Genomic DNA, 25,280 nt, shown 5'->3' on the forward strand with positions numbered 1-25,280 from the left:
TGCAAATGACATACGTATTTCATTTGCAGGGAGGTCCGATAAGTACTTGGCCTCACCGCTCGATGACGCCGCTATCTCAAGAGAAATCTACTATCGTGTAATATATTCTCGTAGACGGCTAATGTCAAAATTTCAGCCGAATTCGGCTCGTAGTTTTGTTTTGACGAGCGTGTAAAAACGAGCGTGTCCTCGGATTTTTATAAAATTGGAAAAAAAAGTAATATCGGTAGGTGAATCGATTCTTGTTCTCGGTAGGAAAATTGCGCAGCTAAATCAAAGAGCGCTTGGATGCTGTGTATGCACGGTGGCTAATCTCCTTCCATGGCAACCGTCAAAAATTGGTTTAACGAATTTCAATGTGGTCGCACGTCGTTTCTTGATTAACCACGCCTCGGAGACCACGGAGGATAACGTGACAAAAATCTACGATTTTCTATTGGCAGACCGCCGACAGAAGGTGCGCGAGATAACTGAGACAGTGGGCATCTCAAAAGACCGCGTATGTCATATCATGCACGAAATTCAGGGTCCGGACAACAAGAGCAACCGTGAGACCACTTCAGAGCAGTGTTTGACGCTAATTAAGCATAATCTGAAAGAGTTTCTACGTCGTTTCGTAACCGTCGATGAAACATGGATCCACTGGTACACACCAGAGATCAATGAATAGTCGAAACAGTGGACGGCACCCGGCGAACGTGTTCCGAAGAAAGCGAAGACTGTCTTATCGGCCGGAAAGGTGAATGCCAGCATTTTCTGTGACTCACAACGGGTGATCTACATTGACTACCTGGAGAAGGGCAGAATTACAGGGTCGACTCGACGCCGAATTGCAGAAAAAAGAACCCCATTTGGCGAAGAAAAAATGCTCTTTCACCATGACAAAGCACCGGCTCATACCTCCGTCGTCACCATGGCGAAATTGGTCGAATTGGGCCACCAACTGTTGCCTCATCCACCATATTCTCCAAATTCGTCCCGGGCGACTTCGTTTTGTTTCCAAACTTGAAAAAAGCACTCACCGGGCAGAAATTTAAGTCGAATGAGGAGGTCCTCGTCGCCACGAATGCCTACTTTGCAGAGCTCGAGAAAACGTTTTTTACAGGCGGGTTAAAGAAGTTGGAGCATCACTGGGTCATGTGTATCGAGCTAAAAGGAAACTAAGTTGAGAAATAGATCGCCACGTTTCCAAAATTTTCGTTTTCCTTTGGTAGGCTAATTACTTATCGCACCGTACTTATAAGGAATAGATTTCACTTTGTTTGAATCAGATGTCTTTTTCAGGGAGCTATTTGGTTTTTTTTTTATTTTTATCAGAAGAAATGCATAAAATGTCCTCTACTATAGGAAAAAAAGAGATATTTTGGGTATTTGTAAAAACTAGATGTGATGTCTATAATGATTATCACGCCTAGAGATAATCTGAGGCACTTGAAAAAGTCATATCAGGTACATGGAATAATTACGATATTGAAACAGAAAAAAACCAAAAACTGATATTGAAATGGTGTACGCGGGAGCAATACATAAAAACAATTCAAAATAAAAGCAATTGTTGTCAATGAAGACGAAGAGTACTATGTTTTTTTTTGAATAAACCACAATTATTATGATTTAAATACATTTTATATTTGGCGATTTGATTTCCTTTGCATTTGTTTTTTTTTTTAATTTATTTTGCTTTAACCACATAGGATAATTAGCATAACAAAATACAAAAACTGATTAAGAAAAATACAACATACATAGAGATATACAAAATATCAAGCATTTCAAGCTTGGACAGACGACGGACAGGTCCGCACGTGTGTATCCATCCGTACGCCGTAGTATATGTCTTGCTCGTCGTCTGTGTCTGTGTCTTTCGAGGATTTGTTGGCCGGAAGAAGAGTACCTGTTAAGTTTGTATCAATTCTAACCACGGTAGTAAATGTGTATTTATATTACATTAAAATGGCACTCGCGGATAATAAAGTATTTTTGGAAAGTTTTATTTTGTTGTATAAGTTGAAACCATGCTTGTGGAATGTAAAAAGTAAAGAATATTTTAACAGGCAATTCTGCACACAGGTGCAGATCATCTCTCATATATACCCATCATCAAATAAAACTGTATTTCCTCCAATTATTGCTAGTTTCTTTTTATTATTCATAGCACAGTGGAAAACAGATAAACACAACGCAGGAACCAGTAGAACTGAGAGATTTATCCGTGAATGTGGAGCACCGACGAATTTTTCTGAAGACACATCTGACTGTACCGGGTGGTCCAATAAGCCGATCTCTCGGCTATATATCAGAAACTATTCATGTTATAACTTTAGGAGAAAAAATTCCTTAGTAAAAGTGGCCAAGAGAAATCGCTGGAAATAACTTTCATGTTTCTGGGTTAACCGTTAGTGGGCGTAACCTGTGAAGACAAATTTGAAAACCAGTTTTTTTGTGAAATATGCCCAATTATACCAAGTGTTAAATAAGTAAACTAGAAAGAGGCCTAAATTCTGCACAAAGTTGTTCAAGTACTTTTTTATTTTTTCGAATAAAGGGTGGGGGAGAGTGGGAAAGTATTTGTGGATAAATACCTATAACTTTGGTTTGGATCAACCGATTTTAACGAAATTATTGTCGTTAGAAAGAGTGTGGATGATTTAATTTACATCTACTATAAAACAATTGCATTTAGTTATAATTGTCATGGGTAGAGGGTACTTTCGAATAGAAAAAATTAAAATTTGTTTTTCTTCAAAATATTTAATGGAAACACCTATTTATTGTAAATTATAATGGAACTGGATTAAATTCGTAACAGAACGGCGCAAACCGCATGTTGATAGCTTTTGTCAAACTCGAGATATAAATAAAAATAAGTAATAAATAAACATAACTAAGTATAGTATTGACTCACCCTTTATTATAACTTAAAATTAAATATCTGAAAGATCATACAAATATCTCCATCATTAAAACTTAATGTCCAATTAAATGTTCAAATTGTTTTCCATCGTTGTCCACACAAAGATGTAATCTTTCGCGCGTAGACATAACAGCTGCTTCAATCTCAGCTGTTGATATACTATTTATTGCGTTTATAATGCACTGTTTTATGTCGTCTCGCTTGTTCGGTCGAGTTTGGTACACTAAGTCCTTCAATCTTCCCCACAGATAAAAGTCCAGACATGTTAAGCCATGAAAATATACTTCCCCTTCCAATCCATTTATTTAGATAACTTGAATACAAATAATCTCGAACTCATCTGGAAAAGTGCGCAGGACACCCGTCATGTTATAATATCATATCTCTTCTTGTTTGTAAGGAAATATCTTCCAATAAAACAGGCAACTGATTTTCCAGAAAATCCAAATATGTTTCCCCATTTAAAGTCCTATCAAAGAAATATGGACCTACGATCTTTCCATCAACTATACCACACCAAACATTAAGACTCCATCTACCTGGAACCTGCACCTCATGTATCCAGTGCGGATTTTCTTCAGCCCAATAATGCATATTATGCAGATTAACACCACCCGCACTAAAAAACGTAGCCTCGTCTGTCCACAAAACCTTTGACATGATATGCGGTTGTTCTTCTAGCAGACCTAACATCGATTTGTCGACTACTTATGTATATGTGGATTCTGTTGAATTAAAGCAAGAACATTGATTGAATTATCTTCGGTCATACCTCTACTACGTCATTTAAAACAAGGACGATGAAAACTACCAGTTTCTCTTAATCTTCTTGCCTTTCTTTCAAATACTTCTTTGCCATAATGTCTCCTGTCAGGATATCTTACAGAATATATACGTGAGGCAATAGCGACATTTTGGTGACATTCGAAATAAACTCCAATCATATCATACAATTCTGCATTTGATATACTCATCACGAATTATTAGTACTGATAATTAATTACTAATATTACCAATATTAATATCTATTGAAAAGAGTGCAATCTTCAATTCGAATTATAATATAACACTTCTTAACAATGTTTTGACTGCTGTCAATAAATAAACAATATGAACGTCAAATTCATTGTCGTAGCCTACTTAGTTTCGAAAAAACTATTTTTAATCATATGAAATAACAATGGTCAAAATAGGTATCAACATTAAGATTCTTCTGCTATAAAAACATTTGAAAGTACCTACTGACATATTTTTTAATTTAATTTATAATACAGGGTGAGTCAATACTATACTTACTTATGTTTATACGTTTTTATTCATATCTCGAGTTCGACAAAAGCTATTAACTTGCGGTTTGCGTCATTTTGTTACGAATTTAATCCAGTTCCATTATAATTTACAATAAATAGGTGTTTCCATTAAACATTTTGAAGAAAAACAGATTTTAATTTTTTCTATTCGAAAGTACCCTCTACCTATGACAATTAAAACTAAATGCAATTATTTTATAGTAGATGTAAATTAATTCATCCACACTCTTTCTAATGACACTAATTTCGTTAAAATCGGTTGATCCAAACCAAAGTTATAGGTATTTATCCACAAATACTTTCCCACTCTCCCCCACCCTTTATTTGAAAAAATTAAAAAAAAAATACTTAAACAACTTTGTGCGGAATTTAGGCCTCTTTCTAGTTTACTTATTAAACATTTGGTATAATTGGGCATATTTCACAAAAAACTGGTTTTCAAATTTTTCTTCACAGGTTACGCTCCCTAGCGGTTAACCCAGAAACATGAAAGTTGTTTCCAGCGATTTCTCTTGGCCACTTTTACTAAGGAATTTTTTCTCCTAAAGTTACAACATAGTTTCTTATATATAGCCGAGAGATCGGCTTATTGGACCACCCGGTATATAGCTAACAACGAATCATATCCGCCGGACAGATCCGCATGTAAATAGGGCCCTTTAATAAGATAAGGTATACAATATAATATATTGTATTGATGTATTGTATTAAATTTTATTAAAAAAAGTTTGTAGATTTAAAGAATTCTACAAAGTCAGCTATTTATTTAGATTCCCCTAGAAATTCTTTTAATGTTTTAGAAAGGTGGTGTCACTTTACATTCACAAACACAACACACTGGTTCCTTTTCTCTTTTCAACAAGTGTTCATCTGTTTCTGCCGTGTGTCCTAATCTGAGACGTGATATTAAGACTTGATGTTGTCGCTTTGAATGCCAGAAGTTCCAGGGAATGACGGAAGATTTTATTTCTATCAATTTAGTGTTGCTTCTATTCCATTGGCTTTGCCAAACATCGTGCAATTTTGCTTTTAAGTAAGGTTTTAAATCTAAATGCACCGTTCGATTTTCCACTAATGCGGCTGTACAGGTTACTGCGGACCTAGTTAGACTACCTGCCTTTTCGTTAACATCTATTCCAACGTGTGACGGTACCCAGGGGAACGCTACTGTCAAATTGTTTTGGTATATACGGCATAAAATTAATTTAATCTGTTGTAATGTTGGAGAGGGATATACCGGAGAAATTGATGTCAGACAGCTAAATAAATCAGATATTAGAAAAGACTTGGGAAGTTTTTTTTCTAGAATAAAGGTTACGACTTTAATTATGGCAAATAGCTCTGCTATAAAAATATTTGTCTCAGGAGACAATTTATAGGTGGAATGTTCATGTGATGTCAAAAAGCATGCTCCTGCTTCATTTATGGTCTTAGAGGCGTCCGTGTATATAAGATGGTAATTTTTGTATTGTGTGAGAACATGGAGAAAGTGAGTTTTAAAAAAAATTGGAATCACGTTATTTTTGTTATATGCTGTAAGTTTAAGGTTGCAAAGCGGAGAGGGAATAACCTAAGGAAAACATAAATTCATTTCACAGGTAGGATAAATAGGAGGTAGTTCAATATTAAAATCCTAATAAGTATCTATTAGCTAGTTCATAGAAAGGTAGAGGGCCCTTATTTCTTTTATGATATACTTCTTGAAATCTGTTAGTCACAGGATGATGGAGAGCTGGATTTTTAGGGTTACACGTTATAGTCGAGACATACGATAGAGTTAAGTATTTTCTTCTTAGGTTAAGGGTGGCTCAGAGTTTCACAGAGTAGACTGTCCACAGGACTGGTGCAATATGCTCCAAGAGCAACTCTAACAGCTGAACACTGAAGAGTATCCAAAGTTTTGAGCAATGTTTGCTTTACTGAGTTGTACACAACACATTGATAGTCCAGTTTTGATTTAATTAAAGCTCTATAAACATTTATTAGAGTTGTAAAATCTACTCCCCAATTTTTATGTCATACAAATTTCATAATGTTTAGTCCAGCTTGGCACGATAGTCTTAGCGAGTGAATGTGACTTATCCAGCTTAATTTTGAGTCCAGTTAAGTGTGGTGTGTGTGTGTGTGTGTGTGTGTGTGTGTGTGCGTGTGCGTGTGCGTGTGCGTGTGCGTGTGTGTGTGTGTGTGTGTGTGTGTGCGCGTGTGTGCGCGCGTGTGTGCGCGAGTGTGTGCGCGAGTGTGTGCGCGAGTGTGTGCGCGAGTGTGTGCGCGCGTGTGTGCGCGCGTGTGTGCGCGCGTGTGTGCGCGCGTGTGTGCGCGCGTGTGTGCGCGCGTGTGTGCACTCGTGTATATGTGCGCGTGTGTGCCTGCGTGCGTGTGAGGGTGTGTGCGTGTGTGTGTGTGTTTAACTACACTCCAATTATGGAGTGTAGTTAAAGTATCATAGCACCATACTGTATCAAAAGCCTTTTTTATATCAAAGAATATGGCTTAAAATTCTTGATTGCATATAAATGCTTCGTGAATTTCTGATTCTAATGATATTAAGTTACCTAATGTTGATATATTTTTCCTAAATCCACTTTGTTCGAGTATAATAAGATGTTTATGTTGCATTGCATTCGTGAGAGAGATTGGTCTATAGGATTCTGCTTCAAATTTAGGTTTACCAAGTTTGTATATTGGAACTATAATTGATGAGTGCCATATTTGTGGGAATACCTTATTTATCCATATAAAATGAAAAGTTAAAATAAAAAAGTTTCTGTAGAAAAAGCACAGATATATTATCTGGTCCTGGACTAGTATTTCTAATGGAGTTAAGAGTTTCAATAAATCAAGTAAAGTTTATAGGATTATATATTTATTGGTGAAGTGTCACTGATTAATGGTATTAGGAACTTTATGTTCTTTAAATCGTTTCTTATTTAAAATTCTATTGAATAGCTATTATAACTAGAAGCAGTACGATATTGATTTGCCATTATTTCAGATATATTGCATTCGGACGTAAATGTCAGGTTGTCTTTTATTAAGTACTCTATAGAGTGATGTGCATTTTTTCAAATATACTTCTAATCATGTTCCAGTATTGACCAATTTAAGTAGATAATATATTGATTTCTGAAACAAACTTTTGCCATGACTCTTGCTTGCTTTTTTTAATAATAAGTCTACATTTAGATTTAAATTCCAAATAATTTTCAGTAGCTTTATATCGTTTATATCTATTCAAAGCCGATTTAAATTCGTTTATTGCCTGTTTGCACGCATCGTTCCACCACGGTACAGGTGAATGTTTTGGATGAATCAATGATGACTGTATTGAAAAAGGATGTTTTCTCATTTCTGAGTCTAAAATTTCTCTAAGATCCATAGCCGATGAAGAAATCAATATTGAAAACAATGTTCATTTGTTATTATTTTATATTATCAAATTCATATATTATAAAATATATTATAAAATATCATAGAATTCTTAGCAGAATATTTATTGTGATATTAACAGTTTTCCCAGTAACATTTTCATCTACCGGATTGAAAATCACTTTGTATCTGCAATTACCATATTATTATAAGTAACCTAGAACTATAAATATCAGGTTCCGTATCTGAAGTTTTATCGAAATACAAAATCCCGTATAGCAAACTGTGTAATTAAGATTAGATAGAGATATTGATCAAACATAATAAACAGTGATGAAATCCATAATCCTATAGATTAGCAATTTCGGTAAGCTATTTTGTAAAACAACAATATTGAGCTTTTTCGAACCTATTATAATGCGAGAGATTTATTTCTAAAAAATAGCACGGGGAAAAAAGCCACAAGAGCACTTCATGGAGTGATATGGAACAACACTCTAACCAAAGAAAACAAAAAGAGGATCTTTCAAAGCATAGTGATGAATATTACCCTATATGGAGCGGAAGTATGGCCAATGACAACAACAATACGAAATAAAATAAGAACAGTTGAACTGGACTTTATGAGAAGATGTCTACAAATCACAAGAGCGGATAGAATAAGAACGGAGGAAATATGGAACAGAATGGAAGTAAAATGCTCAATTACAAAAAAGTTGGAAAACAGAGTCCTGCAGTGGTACGGGCACGTACACAGAATGCCAGAGCATAGGTGGCCGAAAATAATATTAAACTGGGACCCGCCGGGAAGAAGACCTGCTACAAGATGGAAAACATACATCGGAAATGCTATGATAGATAGAGACCTCAGAGAAGGTGACTGGGAGAATAGAGTGCTGTGGAGGACGAAAACGGCGAACTCATAATGGGAAAAGCCGAAGAAGAAGAGAAGAAGAAGAAGATTTATTTCTTGCATGGGAGGGGATTCTTATTAGCTGGGAAAAGATGAACCAAAACATATCGTAGGTGACTTTGGACGTGGACAACGTAATGAAACAGAATATCCGTTTTATAGAATTCTTCCTTCAGAACAAGCTATATGTGACAGATACAATTTTAAAATTACTCAATGAAGGTAAATAAAATATAAAACTCAGAAATAAAAAGTAGAAATCTGAAGATTTCCAGGTGTTCGAAACCAAAATTCAGATTTTTGTCTAAATCTGTGCCTTCTACAATTTTCAAGGCAAGCAGACGTTGAATAGACCGACATGGGGAATCTAAAATTGCATTCCACATCATATCGATTCATCTAAGCAAGAACCTTTCATGAACTACTCGAAATCCGAGAAAATAAAGTTATAGAAAAGACAGTTAAGATTTGATTTCAAGTATAGTGCCTCTACAATTCGCTTATACTTATTTCGTCCTAGCAGGACTCATACTACACAGTCCCCCTACTCTGGGGTTTCTACCCAGTCGCTCTGATAAGTCCTGTGAGGATGAAATACGTATAAGCGGATATACCGACGCACTATACGTGAAATCTAAACTGTCTTTTCTATAAAACTCAGACTAAAGATCGATTTATACATATCCGTGCCGTCTCCGTTCCGAGTCCGGTTATTTTTAACGTTATATTTAGATAAAACCGCGTTGTGGCATTGTTCGTACCGGGCCGAATAAGAGAGGAAACCGTTATTACATATTTCTGTGTAAAAGACAGTTGAAAATATGGGAGCCTGGATAGAAGACCTCACCGTGTTGGCATTATTATTTGATGAAAAGTAAGAGCAAGTGCAGAAAAGGTGGAAACAAAGAAGATGGAGAGTACATTCTATGTGGAAAAAAAAGACAAACCAAAGAAGAATTCAAAATCTACATAGAATTATTGGACAATGAAACAAAATTTCACGAATATTTTAAAATGTCACAGTATTCTTGTTTTCTTTTTTTTTCTTTAATACATATAAAAGTCCATAACATACTAACCGCACAGCATCTCCTGCCTGTCTGTTTACCAGCACTCGTGTTCACAAAACAATAAAATCCTGTTTATACAAGAGCGTGCGGTCCGTGTTATTTCTGTGCATCGTTTGGGATTAATTTCAGGCCGGGCACGGACGGGCACCGTGCGGAAAACGCCAAGGTACTCATAAGAGTACATTATTGTTTTTTTTTCTGCTGGGCACTGTTATAACACGGAACGGAAACGACAGGGATATGTATAAATCGACCTTTATTTCACGACTAAATCTACATCTAAAAAGATCAAAAGCTGAACGGAAGTATACAAAAATTGTCACCGGAAGTGAAACATTTTTGACCGGAAATTAACCAAGACATACTTTAGACGTATTTTTTATGGTAGACGTAACTGGAAGTTAATTTCGTTAACATGAGCCAATTATGATTCAAGTAAATATTCAGTATAGCTGGAAAGAAACTTACAATTAATTCATGTTTGTCCTCAAAAGTGCAGAAATTATCTAGAAGTTTGATGCATTGTGTATTTGGGTGCAGTTTTATTTTACCGTTTTCAATATTTAGCAAATTTTTGAAAACTATTTGCACTGATATTGCACTTTTACTCTTATCTTAATGGCCAATCGAACTATTTCGACATTTCGCCATAAAAACGATTGTGTTAAACATGCATTAATCTCATCCGCATATGTAAAGAGAGGAATACCGGTAATGTATGTCGGAAGTCACCAGACAGTAGTAATACAGCATCACCGAGTAGTTTGTCGTTACCGTTTAAAACTTGCATACTTCTATGTAATGCTTGGAGTGAATCTTTATGAGGCATCGTACATTTATCCCAGATAATAACTGAACTTTTTTGCATCACTGCAACCATTACACTTCTTTTTTTAATGTTACATATTGCATTTGGTTTGCTATGAACGTCTAATGACAGCTTGAATAATGAAAGTGCTGTTCGCCCCCGATCTAACAATTTTCTGAATCAACTGCCTATATTTGGCGCAACTCAACGACAGTAAATTATCATAAATCACGATTAAAATATGTTACAATTACGATAAAAATTAATATGGAATATATTATGAATTTAGTATACTCAATTAGATTTTAACATTTTTTAACATTCTCAGTAGATTTTAAAATAGCACAAAATGACGTTTGTTTAACCAATGGATCAAATAAACTAAAACTGTAAAGGCGAACTCGTATAAAACATTTTGAATTTACAATTAAAAAAAATAAGAATTATTCATCGAGATAAAAAATATCCTATCTTCTAAGTTGGACCAACAAATATACTTTCACAAAATTTTATTGCAATCGGTTTAGTGGTTTTTGGACAAACATTAGCTTGGACAAACATCGTGACACGTGATTTTTATATACAGATAACGACAATATTTTGTTAACCATATAGAGTAAGATCCCAGAGCGATCAGACATAACTTATTTTCAAAAAATACCTTAGAGTCTGAGTAGCGTCTCGTGTGCTTTGAATACCTGCGTATTTATGAAACTTGCTGAGTGACACCTGGGCAGGTACCAGGTGAGAAAGGTAACTAAAAATAAGAGCTATTTAACTTAAATTTACACAACTGATTTTTATATATATTTTGTAGAATATTATTTTGAAAATACTGTAATAAGTGTCAGACACTTGTCATGGACCAGAACTTTTGTCAGACGCTTTAAAGCTCCACTAAAATTAAATGAACTTTACTTACTTTTACATGTCTGATTTTTAAATAGAGATGCAAAAATATTTAATCGGATCGAAAACAGTAAGTATTCTTAATGTATTTGAATTTTTTACTCTGAGGCTCATGCGCACAGCACTCTTCTGGTTAACTAATTTTTGTGTTTGAGGGATGTTTGGTTATTTTAATTTGTCTGACTGATTAAATATATCTTTATTATAGTTCCATTAATAACATATTTAAAAATCAGACATGTAAAAGTAAGTAAAGTTCATTTAATTTTAGTGGAGCTTTAAAGCGTCTGACAAAAGTTCTGGTCCATGACAAGTGTCTGACATTTATTACAGTATTTTGAAAATAATATTCTACAAAATATGTATAAAAATCAGTTATGTAAATTTAAGTTAAATAGTTCTTATTTTTAGTTACCTTTCTCACCTGGTACCTGCCCAGGTGTCACTCAGCAAGTTTCATAAATACGCAGGTATTCAAAGCACACGAGACGCTACTCAGACTCTAAGGTTTCATCTGTGTGAAAATAAGTTATGTCTGATCGCTCTGGGATCTTGGACTAATAGGAATTAAGCTTTATTGCAATCCCATCTCTAGAGTATATTTATTATAATGCTCTAAAACTGATTTTTTGGTTATTTTTTAGCCTTAATATCAATACAAATAAATAAGTAAGTAAATAAGAAATATGCTTTATTGTCACTGAAAATTTTACAAATTTTATGGACAAAGCTTATAACTAGAGGACAAGAAAGAAGAAAAAAAATCAGAATAAGAATCGTTTGTAGCAGTTTAAAGTAAAGTGCAGTGTAAATTTTAAAGCAGATTAATGAATTAAGGGCTCAAATATTCCACCTCCTTATGCTAAACAGTAACCAAATCTGTCATACAGATTTCTTCTCATATTTTGGAGTAGGGCTGGTGTAATGCTTGCAGAAAAATGAAGTATTTTTGCCCTTAATTCGACTAGGTTTGTGGCCCTTTCAAACTGATGCCTATAAATGTTTTCTTTGAGAAAACCCTAAAAAAAGAAATCGTTAGGCGCTAAGTCAAAGGATCCTGCGGGCCATTTAATTGTACCACGTGTACTTATCAGTCGATCAGAAAACGTTTGATTGAGGAAGTTAATAGTTGCTCTAGAGTTGTAAGCCGAACACCCATTCTGTTGGAAATAAACCTCCTGAAAATTAACGGGAAGGCGTCGACCTGCCGGAATGATCTCATCCTGTAAAAGTTGTAAATATTTGGGCCCGTTTAGGTTTCCATCGATAAAAAATGGAGCGACAATATGGTCGCCTAACATCGCAGTCCAAACATTTAACTTTTGCGGATGCTGCGATCGCACTGCAACACTGAGGTGCTTATTTTTCCGAGAATAACACCTTGCAACGGATGGATTGTGTTTTTTATGTAATGAAAATGAAGATTCGTCAGAAAATAAAATATTTTTTAAAAAGTGTACATTTTCATTCTGTTTATTTAACATAAATTCACAAAACTCCATCCGCCTAAAGTTATCTTCCGGAAACAGTTCTTGTGTTGGTGGTATCTTAAAACAGTGATATCCATTCCTTTTGGGAACTCGCTGGACAGTTCACGTTAGCATTCACGTTAACTTCCCTAGCAATTTGTACAATATTGCAGGGTTCACTAGCTTCCACAAAAGCACAAATATCAATATCCCTGTTTTGACGCTCCTCTTCGACAAGTCTAACACGTGGTTCATTACCTTCATGACACTTTTTACAACTGTTTACACATCCCGAAGTTTGAAAATGTTTAATGGTATTTTTAACTGTTGTAACACTTGGTGAGGGTCTATTTTCGAATTCAACAATAAACAAATCAATTACTTCGCGTATCGAATGACCCTGAAAGTAGCATGTTACAAGTTGCACTTTTTCTTGGACGGTATACAACGTAATAGGCATTTTATTAATTATTTGTTTATGCTTTCAGAACTTCGTTTGAAATTTTTAATGTCAATGTGACAATTACGACAATTCGTACCTACTGTGAAATGAATATAGAGGTGGAAACGTGTAACATGTCACAGCGATTGCCATTGTGTTGTCTGGTCAATAAAATAATGTCATGATCTGTATAAAGATTTCTCAATAGTCAATTTCTTATTCCACATCTTGTAAATGTAAGTACAAACAAAAAAAATGCCCTTATCTTGAGGGTATCGAAGTTTTGGAATTATTTATTCGTTTTTGTTTATTCTAATGCCAATTCTAGTTTAAATAGTTTTTTGAAATTATATCAAAAAATTATATACAAAATATTCAAAATATTTTATTTAGAAGTCTAAAGATAGAAGAAGAAACTTTCTAAAAAATAAGAGTAAAAATTTCTTTGAGGACAATTTTTTTGAGTGATCTCATTTTTTTGGTATAACTTTAACGATTTAGTCAATGTTTAAACGATGCTCCCATAAAATTAAACCGATACTCTCATGAAAAAATCATTTCTTTGCACATAAACTTTGCAATATAAATACAATACATTTGTTTTATTTTGACTGGGCTATTATACCAATAATATAATATGAAAGGATCATATTAAATGTATTCTTATAATATGAAATGAACTTGTATCTATAGGAAACTAATAAGAAAAGCATAGTGTTTTATTCTATAACGAAATATAGAAGGATTGTATTACAAGAGATACTACATGAAATTAAATATCAATGTTTTCTTACATTCACATAAATAATCAGTTTTATTATTTGTTGGTAAACACTAGATGCAGTGTTTACGATAAACATTTGTAAATAAATGTTTGGTCTGGGTTTTAATTTAAATACAATCATCACAATAATACAAGTGAGCACCAGACAAATCAGTGTCCTCAAAATTGATCCAGTTCGAGAATGGAGTAAAACCCATGGGCCCGGCAGCGGGGTGCAATTTAATCCCTATGTCCAGAAAGAAAGTACATAACTATACATTTACCCCCTGAAAAACATGCACCCCCGTGAAAATAATCTTGAAGGCTCCCATGAGTAAAAGGTACCATAAATAAGAACTTGGGTTATTCGTTTAGCAGGAATACTAAAGATGCTGCATTCTATAATTTCCTGTATTAACCCTTGTAGAACCAACCTTTTATTAGAAACAGCGAGGACCAAAGGGGAGGGGGAGGGTCAATAAATGTCTACACATATATTATTCAAAAACGTGCTAAAGTAGGATCGTTTTAGCCTGTCGCATAAGTAATAAAAATGTCTGTTCAGATTTGCCTCAGGTAGTCAGCGGTTCTCAAATTAAAAATGTACGGTTTTCTTAATTTGATAATACGACATTAGGTATTTTTTTAATAAAATAACTTTGTATTATGTTTTATAATAATTGAATATCATAATGTAAATTGATAAACATTGAGTATGAAATATACAGGGTCATTCACGCAACATGTTGGTTAAAAGTTTTCAAAGTTCTGGTCGTCACTGGTTTCTGCAAACTTGGAATAATGGGTTATGCAAAGCATTCTTCATTTTTTAAATATTTGCATTCTTCTAGCACTTCCGGTTGTACCGGAAGTCGCCATTAAGTTTCTTATTTTAAATAGAAACTGTGCTTTTTATTTTTTTTTAGAATCTACGTAAAATCCTTTTATTTTCCTTACTTAATTCCTCCTCACTCATTTTGCGAACTCTTTGCAAGGTCCGTTCTGAAATTCCACAAGCTGCACTTGTCCTTTTTTGAACTGCCAGTACTGATGTAATTGGTCCCATGTTGATTTTTTCTAAAGTAAAATAATTTTCCACTTTCAACACAATTCGACGCTCACTCGGAGATAAAAACTTATATTTAGGTGTTCTATCGTTTTCTTGTACGTTATCCATTGTCACTATTGAAAACCGGCGATCGTTGAATACTAATAGCAAGATTTTTCGGAGCTCTCTGAATATATACACGAGGGGGCGGGGCCTCGGTGGCAGGGCGCGTCGGTCATTGGCCGATAAGTCCGGTCAATGGAGAGCCTCGACTCCGCAGACTGTTTACTATTTTTGCAAATATAACAACTAAAATTATCGAGTTATGCGACCGCAAGGAAAGGATGCACTCCTCGAGACAATTTTATTTGAAATAAAATTATAAAAGTTTTTTCAATAAATTATCATCACAAAGCATTCAATTTGCGTTTTTTCACGATTTATAAAAAAATTGTTTTGGTAGCGCTGATTTATCCTCAAGTACTACAGCCGACCAGTAGGAGGTTCAGTACCACAAAGCAGGTAGAAAAGTGAAAGCATAACAGAGTGGCTGTAACTAGAGTCATAAATTATTTTTCGGGCGTTAATCCGAAATACGACAGGGTAAAACGACTTCACTATACTTTAATAACTAATTTAAAAATGGCACTTTTACGAATAAAAAAGTATTGCTAGACGTTAATGGAGCAGTTAAAAGGATAAGAATTTATAATTTATCCGGAGCCTTCGGCTTCAGTGGAATTGGCATCACCGAAGGATACACAAACATTTGACTTCTTGCTGTGCTTGTGCATACATACTTATGGCATTTTGAACAAACTATGGTTGTGAATGGACATCGTCCCTTACCATGGGATGGTGTTGAAGGTACAACTTGGAAAAGTCTGCGTTCGAGTTTTCCATAGCATGCAGTACAAAATAGTAGCGTTAGGGTACGTCCTAATTCTTGCAGAAACAAACGACGACGGTTGCTTTTTTTTATTCCAATTTGGAGAAAGAGAAGTTTCTTTGTAGGCTTCTGACGTGTAACGTAAGAAAGAAAAGTAAATGATGAGTTTCCAGACTTTGGATCTGAATATGCAAATATTTGAATACAATTCCCTTCCTTCCGTTTTTTTACGTAATTTCCGGTATATGCCTTCGATTTTGATCGAGAGTGCTAACTAAAGCCCGACCAAAGTCCTTGTGGATACCTTCTGCAAGCTCCAGAGAAGTGTAACATCTGTCCTTCGTTACCTTACGTCCAGAATTTCGAATCGGATACACCAATCTTTTTACTATTCCCTGTAGACCCCTAGATGCTGGTGTGCTGCCTTCATATTTTCCGGCATAAACCTCCATACACAAAACATAACAAGTTGAACAATCTGCAAGTATCCGTATGGGAACACCATATTTACCAGGCTTTTCTTTCATGAAAACTTTGAATGGGCATCTGCCTCGAAATAAAGATAACATTTCGTCATTACGACGTTCATACCTGGTGTAAAATATCTCAAAAATGCATCGTTCAGCAAATCAAACATTTTACGTAAGGGTGCAAACTTGTCCGCCTGTTTCCTCTCAGCTCTGGTGGTTTTATCGTAAAATCTTAAAATTTTTGTTTATAGCAACCAAGTCCTCGTAGTAGGACTTGGTTGCAGGTCCTTCGTCTCAGGACTAGCAACCTCCAGTGAAGTCTTACGTTGCCATGTTATCTATTCCTGTTGCAACTTAACACTAGAACCACAAGGTGGGGTCCCGGTGACCCCACCGCACTAATTTTTTTGACATGCACGCAATTCTGGTGAACCTGTAAGTTGGCCGCCCATCTACCTTCAGTATTTCACATGACTTGTAACTGGTGATGTGTTTTTATGTACGTTCACATTTAGTCGTGTTTGCAGCACATTTCCGATTTTTGACCCCACCTTGTGGTTAACGTAACAAGTTGTCAAAACAATTATACTCCGTCAGAGTATCTAACAATAGACGAACAACTGCTGAGCTTTAGAGGCAGGTGGACTTTTAAAATATACATTCCCAGCAAGCCTGATAAGTATGGTTTAAAACTTGTAATGATGTGCGATGCAAAAACAAGCTACATGTGTTCTGCTGTGCCATATATTGGTAAAGAGCAGCGAGATCCACAGAAAGGTTCAATTCCTACCCAGTATGTTTTAAAGTTAACTGAGAAAATTTAGGGTACCAATCGCAATATCATCATGGATAACTGGTTTTCGTCGTGTGACTTAGCCGAAAAATTATTAGAAAAGGGTTTAACAATGGTTGAAACACTTAGAAAAAATAAATGAGAAATACCTATACAATATTTGGAAACGAAGCGATCAGAAATTCCGTCCTCAGCATTTGCATTTACGCAAAAGTTGACACTAGTATCACATGTTCCAAAACGAAACCAGAGCGTTCTATTAATCAGTTCTATGCACTCTTTAGACGAAGTTGATGTAGTTACCAAAAAACCCGAAATAATTCTATTCTACAACAGCACTAAGGGGGGCTTCGATACCTTCGATCAACTGTGTCATGCAAAAACCGTTGTCAGGAAAACAAGAAGATGGCCACTGAGAGTTTTTTATGGAATGTTAGATAGAGGTGGAGTAAACACAATGGTTTTGTACAGACTGAAACATTCTGACGAAAAAATTTCCCGTTCGAAATTATTGGAGTCCTTAGCTGATGCATTAGTGCAAGATTATATGCAACAAAGAATAGATAATATACGGCTTCCGAAAAAGTTAAGAGAATCTATTTGTGATTATTTGGGATATCCAATCAAAATACCCACTGTAAATCCTTAGAAACGAAATCGTCGATGTTATTATTGTCCAAGAAATAATGATAGAAAAGACCGCCATATTTGTGTTTATTGTGAAAAAAATATGGTGCAGAACACCAATTTAGTATTTGTGGAGATTGTAAATAATATAAGAATAAACTATTCAATTCCTAACTTGTTTTTTAATTTACTTTTGACATCTTAAGAAGTATTTGTCAAATATAAGTGCTTTTATATTTTGACTCACTTTGTATATTAGTTTTGCTTATTGTTATCTAACAATACATTCTCTGTTTAGAAATCAAATCATTTAGTAAATTTTTTGACAAATTACTTTAAAAAACATTTAAATGTGTTTTATTTTGAAAAATATTTTCGGGTCACCGGTGATCCCACCTTGTGAAAATTGTTCCACCAATTTCACCGTTAAATAATGTAACTCAAAGTTAATTTAACAACATTTAATGGGTTTTTACCCATGTATTTAGTGGCTCAAAACCTGTACATCCAGATAGCACTGATGATGAAATATTAATTCCGAAAACGTTCTGTGATGTAGCCCGATAGGGTTTTTAATATTATACCTTTTGTAAAGGAATTTTTAAATAAATTTTTTGTGATACATGGTATACAGCCAGCTACAGGAACTTAGTTTTCTTGTGGATTTAAATAAAAAAGATTTTCCCATGCGAACAAACGATATTATGAACATAAAGGTACACCCCCTTCTTGAAAAAAAGAGAGGGTCTTGATATTATCCCTCCCAAAAATTTAATTAGTTTTGCCCGAACTTATTAAAGAAATAGTGAGACCCAATTTCAAGTTAGTTCTGAGTTGTCGCTGAAACGGCTTGTGAAGTAAATATTCAGGTTTAGTTGTGGTAAGACCTGAAGTTTTTGCGCGAAAGATTAATCATTATCTGCCTATCTATCTTTATTCGATAAAAAGAAGTATTTTTCTTCAATAGGATCCTTCTCTGGAGCCGATAAAGGTACTCAACCTTTTTATTGTTGTTTTATTTACAAGGGAGATATAAAGTTACCTAACCATACACGGGTAACATTTACATATGGGTAACTACTTGATTTTGGCTGTATTAGATGGCACTTCCTTGGAACGCCGTAGACCTTTTAGAGTGAGTGTAATGAATTTATTGATTATTTTTGCTTTTATGTTTAATTACAGGACTTTTTTGAAAGAATATAAATATTTCATATAGTTTCATTATTAAGAGTATAATTTTTGTAGCTTAATTTTTAAGACCTATTCTCTAAGAACGAAATTAAGACCTTTTTCTTCGATTTCAGCATCTAATAGTGGAGTATTGAGAAAGTTAAACTATTAATTAAATTAATTTGCATTTTTAAGTTTTATTTCAGTTTATTTAAAGATAGTAACATGTTTTTCATTTATCAGTTTACCGATGACAATATGGTCATTATGTAACTTGTTTTTGAAGATTTAATAAACATATTTTTGAGAGTTATTATTTTATTTAAATAATATTATGTTATTGAAAATATAATTTTTCTTTCAGTTTATGGATAAATATATCGATTTGTATAGTTTTCCATTGATAATTCTTTAATTATGTTTTCTGACGTGTCTTAATGTCGTTAAGTGAAATGTCGATCTAATGGCTAATTAGTTTAATATTGAGTCCTCTATAAGTCTCAGGTTAAGACTTTTTTGCCCCTAATTTTTGCAGTTTCTAAAATTTAGTGTGTCTCTTTTTGTGAAATTTATATTTCGTTATTCTCTCTTATTTATATATCTGTATCTATCAATTAATATTTATCTGCCATTTTTCAATCCATCACATCCTTACCCACTCCCAATTAAGCTCCGGAATTGAACAACGAGGCTTTTGTAAAGTTTTGTGAACGATCAGTTTCTTACCGCCTATTCTTCTAACTTTTTCGTTACAACGCGTACTCGTGGTATCTTATTTCGTGAACGGCGTAGAAAAGTTTCAAAGAAAATCTCGGTACGCTAGTACAACACCAATTTTCGTTCTGGTTCCTCGCGGTCAATTAGTGCAGTAGATAATATCGACCAGAGTTACGGCATATATCTAGGCAAGTGATACCCTGAGCCCAGCAGATATGTCTTATGAGCTCATTATATTTCCCGGTAAAGGTCTGAAGAAAGAAGAAATAAGACTGTCTTAGTGCGCGAAATATTATCAAAGGTACAATTTCGAACTTGAGATTATTTAATAATTTTACACACGTGGGGTTTGATTACAAGATCCCAACACCACTTAAGGTACTAAACTCCTAAATATACTGTATACTAAATTTTTGTTTAATCTGAATAAATTTTTCAGCAATTACAAACAGAAATATTCAAAATTATCATTTATATTCAGTTAAAGCTAGAAATATGTCCAATTTAGTATAATTGTTCTCAAAATCTAGTCATGTACCTTGAGATAAAAAAATGTACCCAATTTAGCACAATTGGCAATGGACGTGAGTTTGTCAATAAGATTATCGAAAAAATCTTTGATCTGAATTGATAATACTATATTAATTAGTAAATAATAATAAAACAGTTACTATCATTATTTTTAGTAAAGCTGTAATGCTAACAGTAGTTGATAAATGTGGTATAAGTTGTAATGTCTAATGGTTGTTTATGGTTACATCCTAGTGAAAGGAAATTTTGATCACGTACGACAAAAATCCACAAATCTCTTACCTGCACTATATATGAAGAGCTCGCAAGCCAGTCTGTTTGTCCCCATGCACCTGAATATGATGTCGTAGGTGTCCAACGCTTTGAGGTGCACCCCGGATGGTAGAGCTGGGTGCATGCATTGTGCCAAGCGTTTACTTATTTTTATCCGTCGCGGAATTACCGGAAACTTTGTATAACTCAGTAAAACCTGTAAATAAAAACAATTGTAAATTTATTATAAATATTTGACAGGTCATAAACATATCAAGATACTCAAGATGAACATAGAATTGAAAAAAAGGATTTTACAGTGAAATTAAAGAATTTATGTATGTATACAGTCCAGTCGCTAGATCTTTGTACAAATATGACATTATTCACGAATTATTTATTATATTATGTCTCTTTCCTGCTCATAGAAACTAAAACCATGAACTTACTGTTGCCTATCCATACACGACAGCATACATCGAACAAATACAGCCATAGGACGATCGTCGATGATTGATTCACCCACTATAATAGAAATTGTAAGTTTTGTTTTGGCAGCGTTTGTAGTGTGTTTATAAATTATTTTCGTATCATTTAAATATTCAATTCTTTTTCGTCCTTTGAATATACATATTTTTTAACATAAAATTGTTGTAGACTAATCGTTACCTTTGTGTTCGATTTATTGGGGTAATAATGTATTTATTAGCTAATGACGAAAAATATATTTATTCTAACATTTAAATTGGCATTTAGTTATTTAAATATGGTTAAAACCACGCCAATAGAGCGATACGAAATATTTTTAAGGGTTTTCATTTTTAGAGTATGCCTGGTAAACCAGTCAATTTTCAAGCACATATTTTGTTAAATGTGTTGGAATATTTCAAATAAACAAAATGATCAAGATGATGCAGACCTGAGGTTGATTTCTATTCAGTTTTTTAGATCATAACCCATATATTTGTTTGTATGCAATGAAAACACTTTTATTTCTAATTACTACGTTTTAATTACTTATTTACTATAGATGTTGTTGGACAACCTGTAGGTTTCCAAAAATGCGAAAACCACAAATGACGATCATAAATGTATACCCAGTTTTCAAAATACAATAAATGAAATAAAAGAGAAGTTTAAAAACGCCCATTGTAATATTAGCCATTTTCTAATTCTTATAATAATTCTTAAGGTGTCCACTGACAAAAGTTATCCCTGTTTATGGCAAATTAAAAACAAGGCACACAGTGATCGTCAGAAAAAAAAATAAAGCCTACGAAGAACTAATTAAAAAATTGAGCATCCCGATGCATCAAAAGAAAGCGTAGTGAGAAAAAGCAATACAATGCGAGGAAGCTTCCGCAAAGAATGGAAAAAAGTGAATAAAAAAAATATCCGGTATGGGCTCGCAAGAGATATATGTACCTAAATTGTGACCTTGGTTTTCTTTTAATACGACACCTTTCCACACACAAACACACGCCACTGCAATTAATAAAAAGTTGTTTTTTGACGTCATGTTTACTTTAACCGTACTTTTAAACTGAAAGCAAAAGTACTGGTGTATGTCGGCCTGGAGTGTTGGGGTTTATCTTACTGCAAACGTGCAGAGACTTAATTGCGCATTCTTCCTTCTTGGTGGGATGGGATCTTTATAACCGACGTAAGTTTGGCTTAAATGTTTTGGTTTATTTTCTATAATAAGAATGATTACACTGTACAAACATCCAGCGGATCTACTGTATGTGCTGCTATGACAAGGAAAACAAAAATCATGGCCTCTAGTCCCTAGCAGAGCTTTCGTGGGCAAGGGATGCTAAGAATCCTCCTATTCAAAATAGCAAAATCCATCATTAATATAGGCACATGGAACTTTAGATGGGGGCTAGAACGACCCTGTGACAATAATAACTGAGGAAGCAGAAATCACAGAGGAAGATATAAAAAATAGCACTAAAGAAATTCAAAAACAATAAAGCACCAGGACCAGGGAACATAAAAATGGAACTGCTGAAATATGGAGGCGCAAGGATAGTATCCTTTATACGAATGTTGTTCAATCAAATCAAAGCAGGAGAGAAGATTCCCGATGAGTGGAATTTATCATACATGTCCTCCATTTTCAAAAAAGGTGACAAAAGGTCACCAAATAACTACAGAGGGATCAGTGTAATGCCTTCAATAGCAAGAATCTTTTCATCAGTTATAAAAGAAAAACTAGAACAACACATGGACCATTATAGCGAAGAACAAGCCGGATTCCGAAAAGCCAGATCATGTTTAGATAATGTATTCATTATGAGACAGGTGATTGAAAAGAACAAAGAAAAAAACAATGAAACACATATGACCTTTATCGACTTAGAGAAAGCATACGATAGCGTGCCCAGGAAACAACTATGGGAAGCAATGAGAAAAATGCGCGTTAGAGAGAAATGGGTGAATATAACACAAAGACTGTATAAAGAAACACAAGTGCAAATAAAGTTAGGTAATGAAATAACAAAAACAATCACCGCAACAAAAGGCCTCAAACAGGGATGTGGTCTCTCACACCTAGACTTTTTAACACATATATATATATATATATATATATATATATATATATATATATAGATCAGGCTTTGAAAAGATGGTATAGAAAATGCGGAACAATGGGCATACCAGTACAAGAGAATAAATTACATTCACTACTTTTCGCAGATGATCAAGTCATTTTTGCACAAGACAGGGAGGAGGGGACTCAAGATAAATATGTGCAAGACCGAATACTTTGTATTGGACCCGAGGTTGCAGATTTGAACTTAAGTTTAGAAGAAGAGACTATTAAGAGTTGTAACGCTTGTAAGTATTAGGGTCAATGATTAGACGAGATGGTACTTGTATGAAAGATATAGAAATGAAAATAGCACGGGGAAAACAAGCCACAAGAGCACTTCATGGAGTGATATGGAACAACACTATAACCAAAGAAAACAAAAAGAGGATCTTTCAAAGCATAGTGATGAATATTACCCTATATGGAGCGGAAGTATGGCCAATGACAACAACAATACGAAATAAAATAAGAACAGTTGAACTGGACTTTATGAGAAGATGTCTACAAATCACAAGAGCGGATAGTATAAGAACGGAGGAAATATGGAACAGAATGGAAGTAAAATGCTCAATTACAAAAAAGTTGGAAAACAGAGCCCTGAAGTGGTACGGACATGTGGTACAAAGAATGCCAGAGCATAGGTGGCCGAAAAGAATATTAAACTGGAACCCGCCGGGAAGAAGACGGAGAGGAAGACCTGCTACAAGGTGGAAAACATACGTCGGAAATGCTATGATAGATAGAGACCTCAGAGAAGGTGACTGAGAGAATAGAGTGATGTGGAGGACGAAAACGGCGAACTCATAATGGGAAAAGCCGAAGAAGAAGAAGAACGATTAGAATTGTCACTTATTGGTGTAAGCAAATTACGATGGCGTGGTTCAGGAACATACTGACGCAAAGGTGGGATATTGTATTCTAGTGGGAATGATAACGGCAACCCACAACACAGAAATGGAGTAGGAATTTTCGTATTCGGAATTAGAAATAACAGAATAATACTCTTAATAGTGCGCCACTCTATTTTTAATATTACCTTAATAACAAGTAGATGCCCCTACTGCAGAAAGAAAATATGACAATGAAGTAGAAATAGTGTATAAGCTTGGTGTAACACGAAAAAGTTTAAAATCCAACGAAATAACATATACAGGGTGTCCAGAAACTCTCCTGACAAACGAAGACCGGAGATTCCTCAGATAATTTTAAGACAATTTTACTCAATTTACCTAATCCGAAAATGCTTCCCAAGGGAGCTAGAGCTCGTTGAAGATGGCTGCTTGCAATTAGTTTTTTTTAACACCTCCAGAACGATTTTATTTAGAAAAACGAAAACTGGTACGATTATTTATCCACTAGAGTTGAATCGATTCAGTTAATTGCTAAATTCTAGTACCGGTCATAGACGTCCGTTTTGGGTAGATCAATGGTTATTTTAACGAATAACTTTTTTGTTTTCAACTTTTAAGCATTTGTGATACTAGATTATTAGGTTTTCAGGTATTCTAGGACCTACTAAAAGGTAGGTCGGTAAAATTTTAAGTCGGTAGGATACACCGTTTTCAAGAAAAAACGATTTGAAAATTTTTCGTTTTTTTATCATAAAAGTTAAATTACTATTTTATTTTTTGCATTAGTTGGCTTTGAAATGTTCACATTCACAAGTATAACCTACGTTTTTCATTGTCAAATTGTTGCCAGTTCATGAATTTTCGCTTTTAGTTTTTACTCTGTGGCATTCAAACACAACAATTTCAATTCAATAAAAATGGTTTTTACTAATGAGGAATACGCTGACATGCATTTAGTTTACTGCAAAATGAGGTGTAACGTTCGAGCAGGAACGTAGATACGCTGAAAAATTTATATTTGTTACATTATAATGTAACAACAGCACATGAAGATGTAATTTTAATGACAGTTGAGAAACATTTAGAAACGTTCGAATACTATCTGCCACGTATCCCACAATCTCAAAATCTTTGACAGGAAATATCTTACGCAACGAAAATGTATATCTTTTTCATTTAACAAAGAAACAAGCACTGCAACAATGAGATTTTCCTGCTCGTGAAAAAGTCGCTATGTGGTTACAAAATCAGAAAAATCAAAATGAATATTTTTTCAGATACATTTTGTTTTACGATGAAGCTACATTCACAAAATTGGAATTTTTAATGTACATAATGCACATTATTATTCGTACGTTGGTGAAAA

At 34.4% G+C, this 25,280-nt stretch overlaps 1 protein-coding gene across 4 annotated transcripts in view; it reads right to left on the reverse strand.

The window, feature by feature from the left end:
• Nucleotides 1–25,280, reverse strand: part of LOC140445383 (protein DOP1 homolog) — a 216,205-nt gene that overhangs the window by 173,810 nt on the left and 17,115 nt on the right. For all 4 annotated transcript variants that reach the window (XM_072537366.1, XM_072537364.1, XM_072537365.1 and 1 more), the window contains exon 2: nucleotides 20,495–20,681. In XM_072537366.1, the coding sequence (XP_072393467.1) occupies nucleotides 20,495–20,681 (187 nt within the window). The remainder of the gene's footprint in view (nucleotides 1–20,494; nucleotides 20,682–25,280) is intronic.

The sequence above is a fragment of the Diabrotica undecimpunctata genome, chromosome 7 (assembly GCF_040954645.1).
Source record: "Diabrotica undecimpunctata isolate CICGRU chromosome 7, icDiaUnde3, whole genome shotgun sequence".
NCBI lineage: Eukaryota > Metazoa > Arthropoda > Insecta > Coleoptera > Chrysomelidae > Diabrotica > Diabrotica undecimpunctata.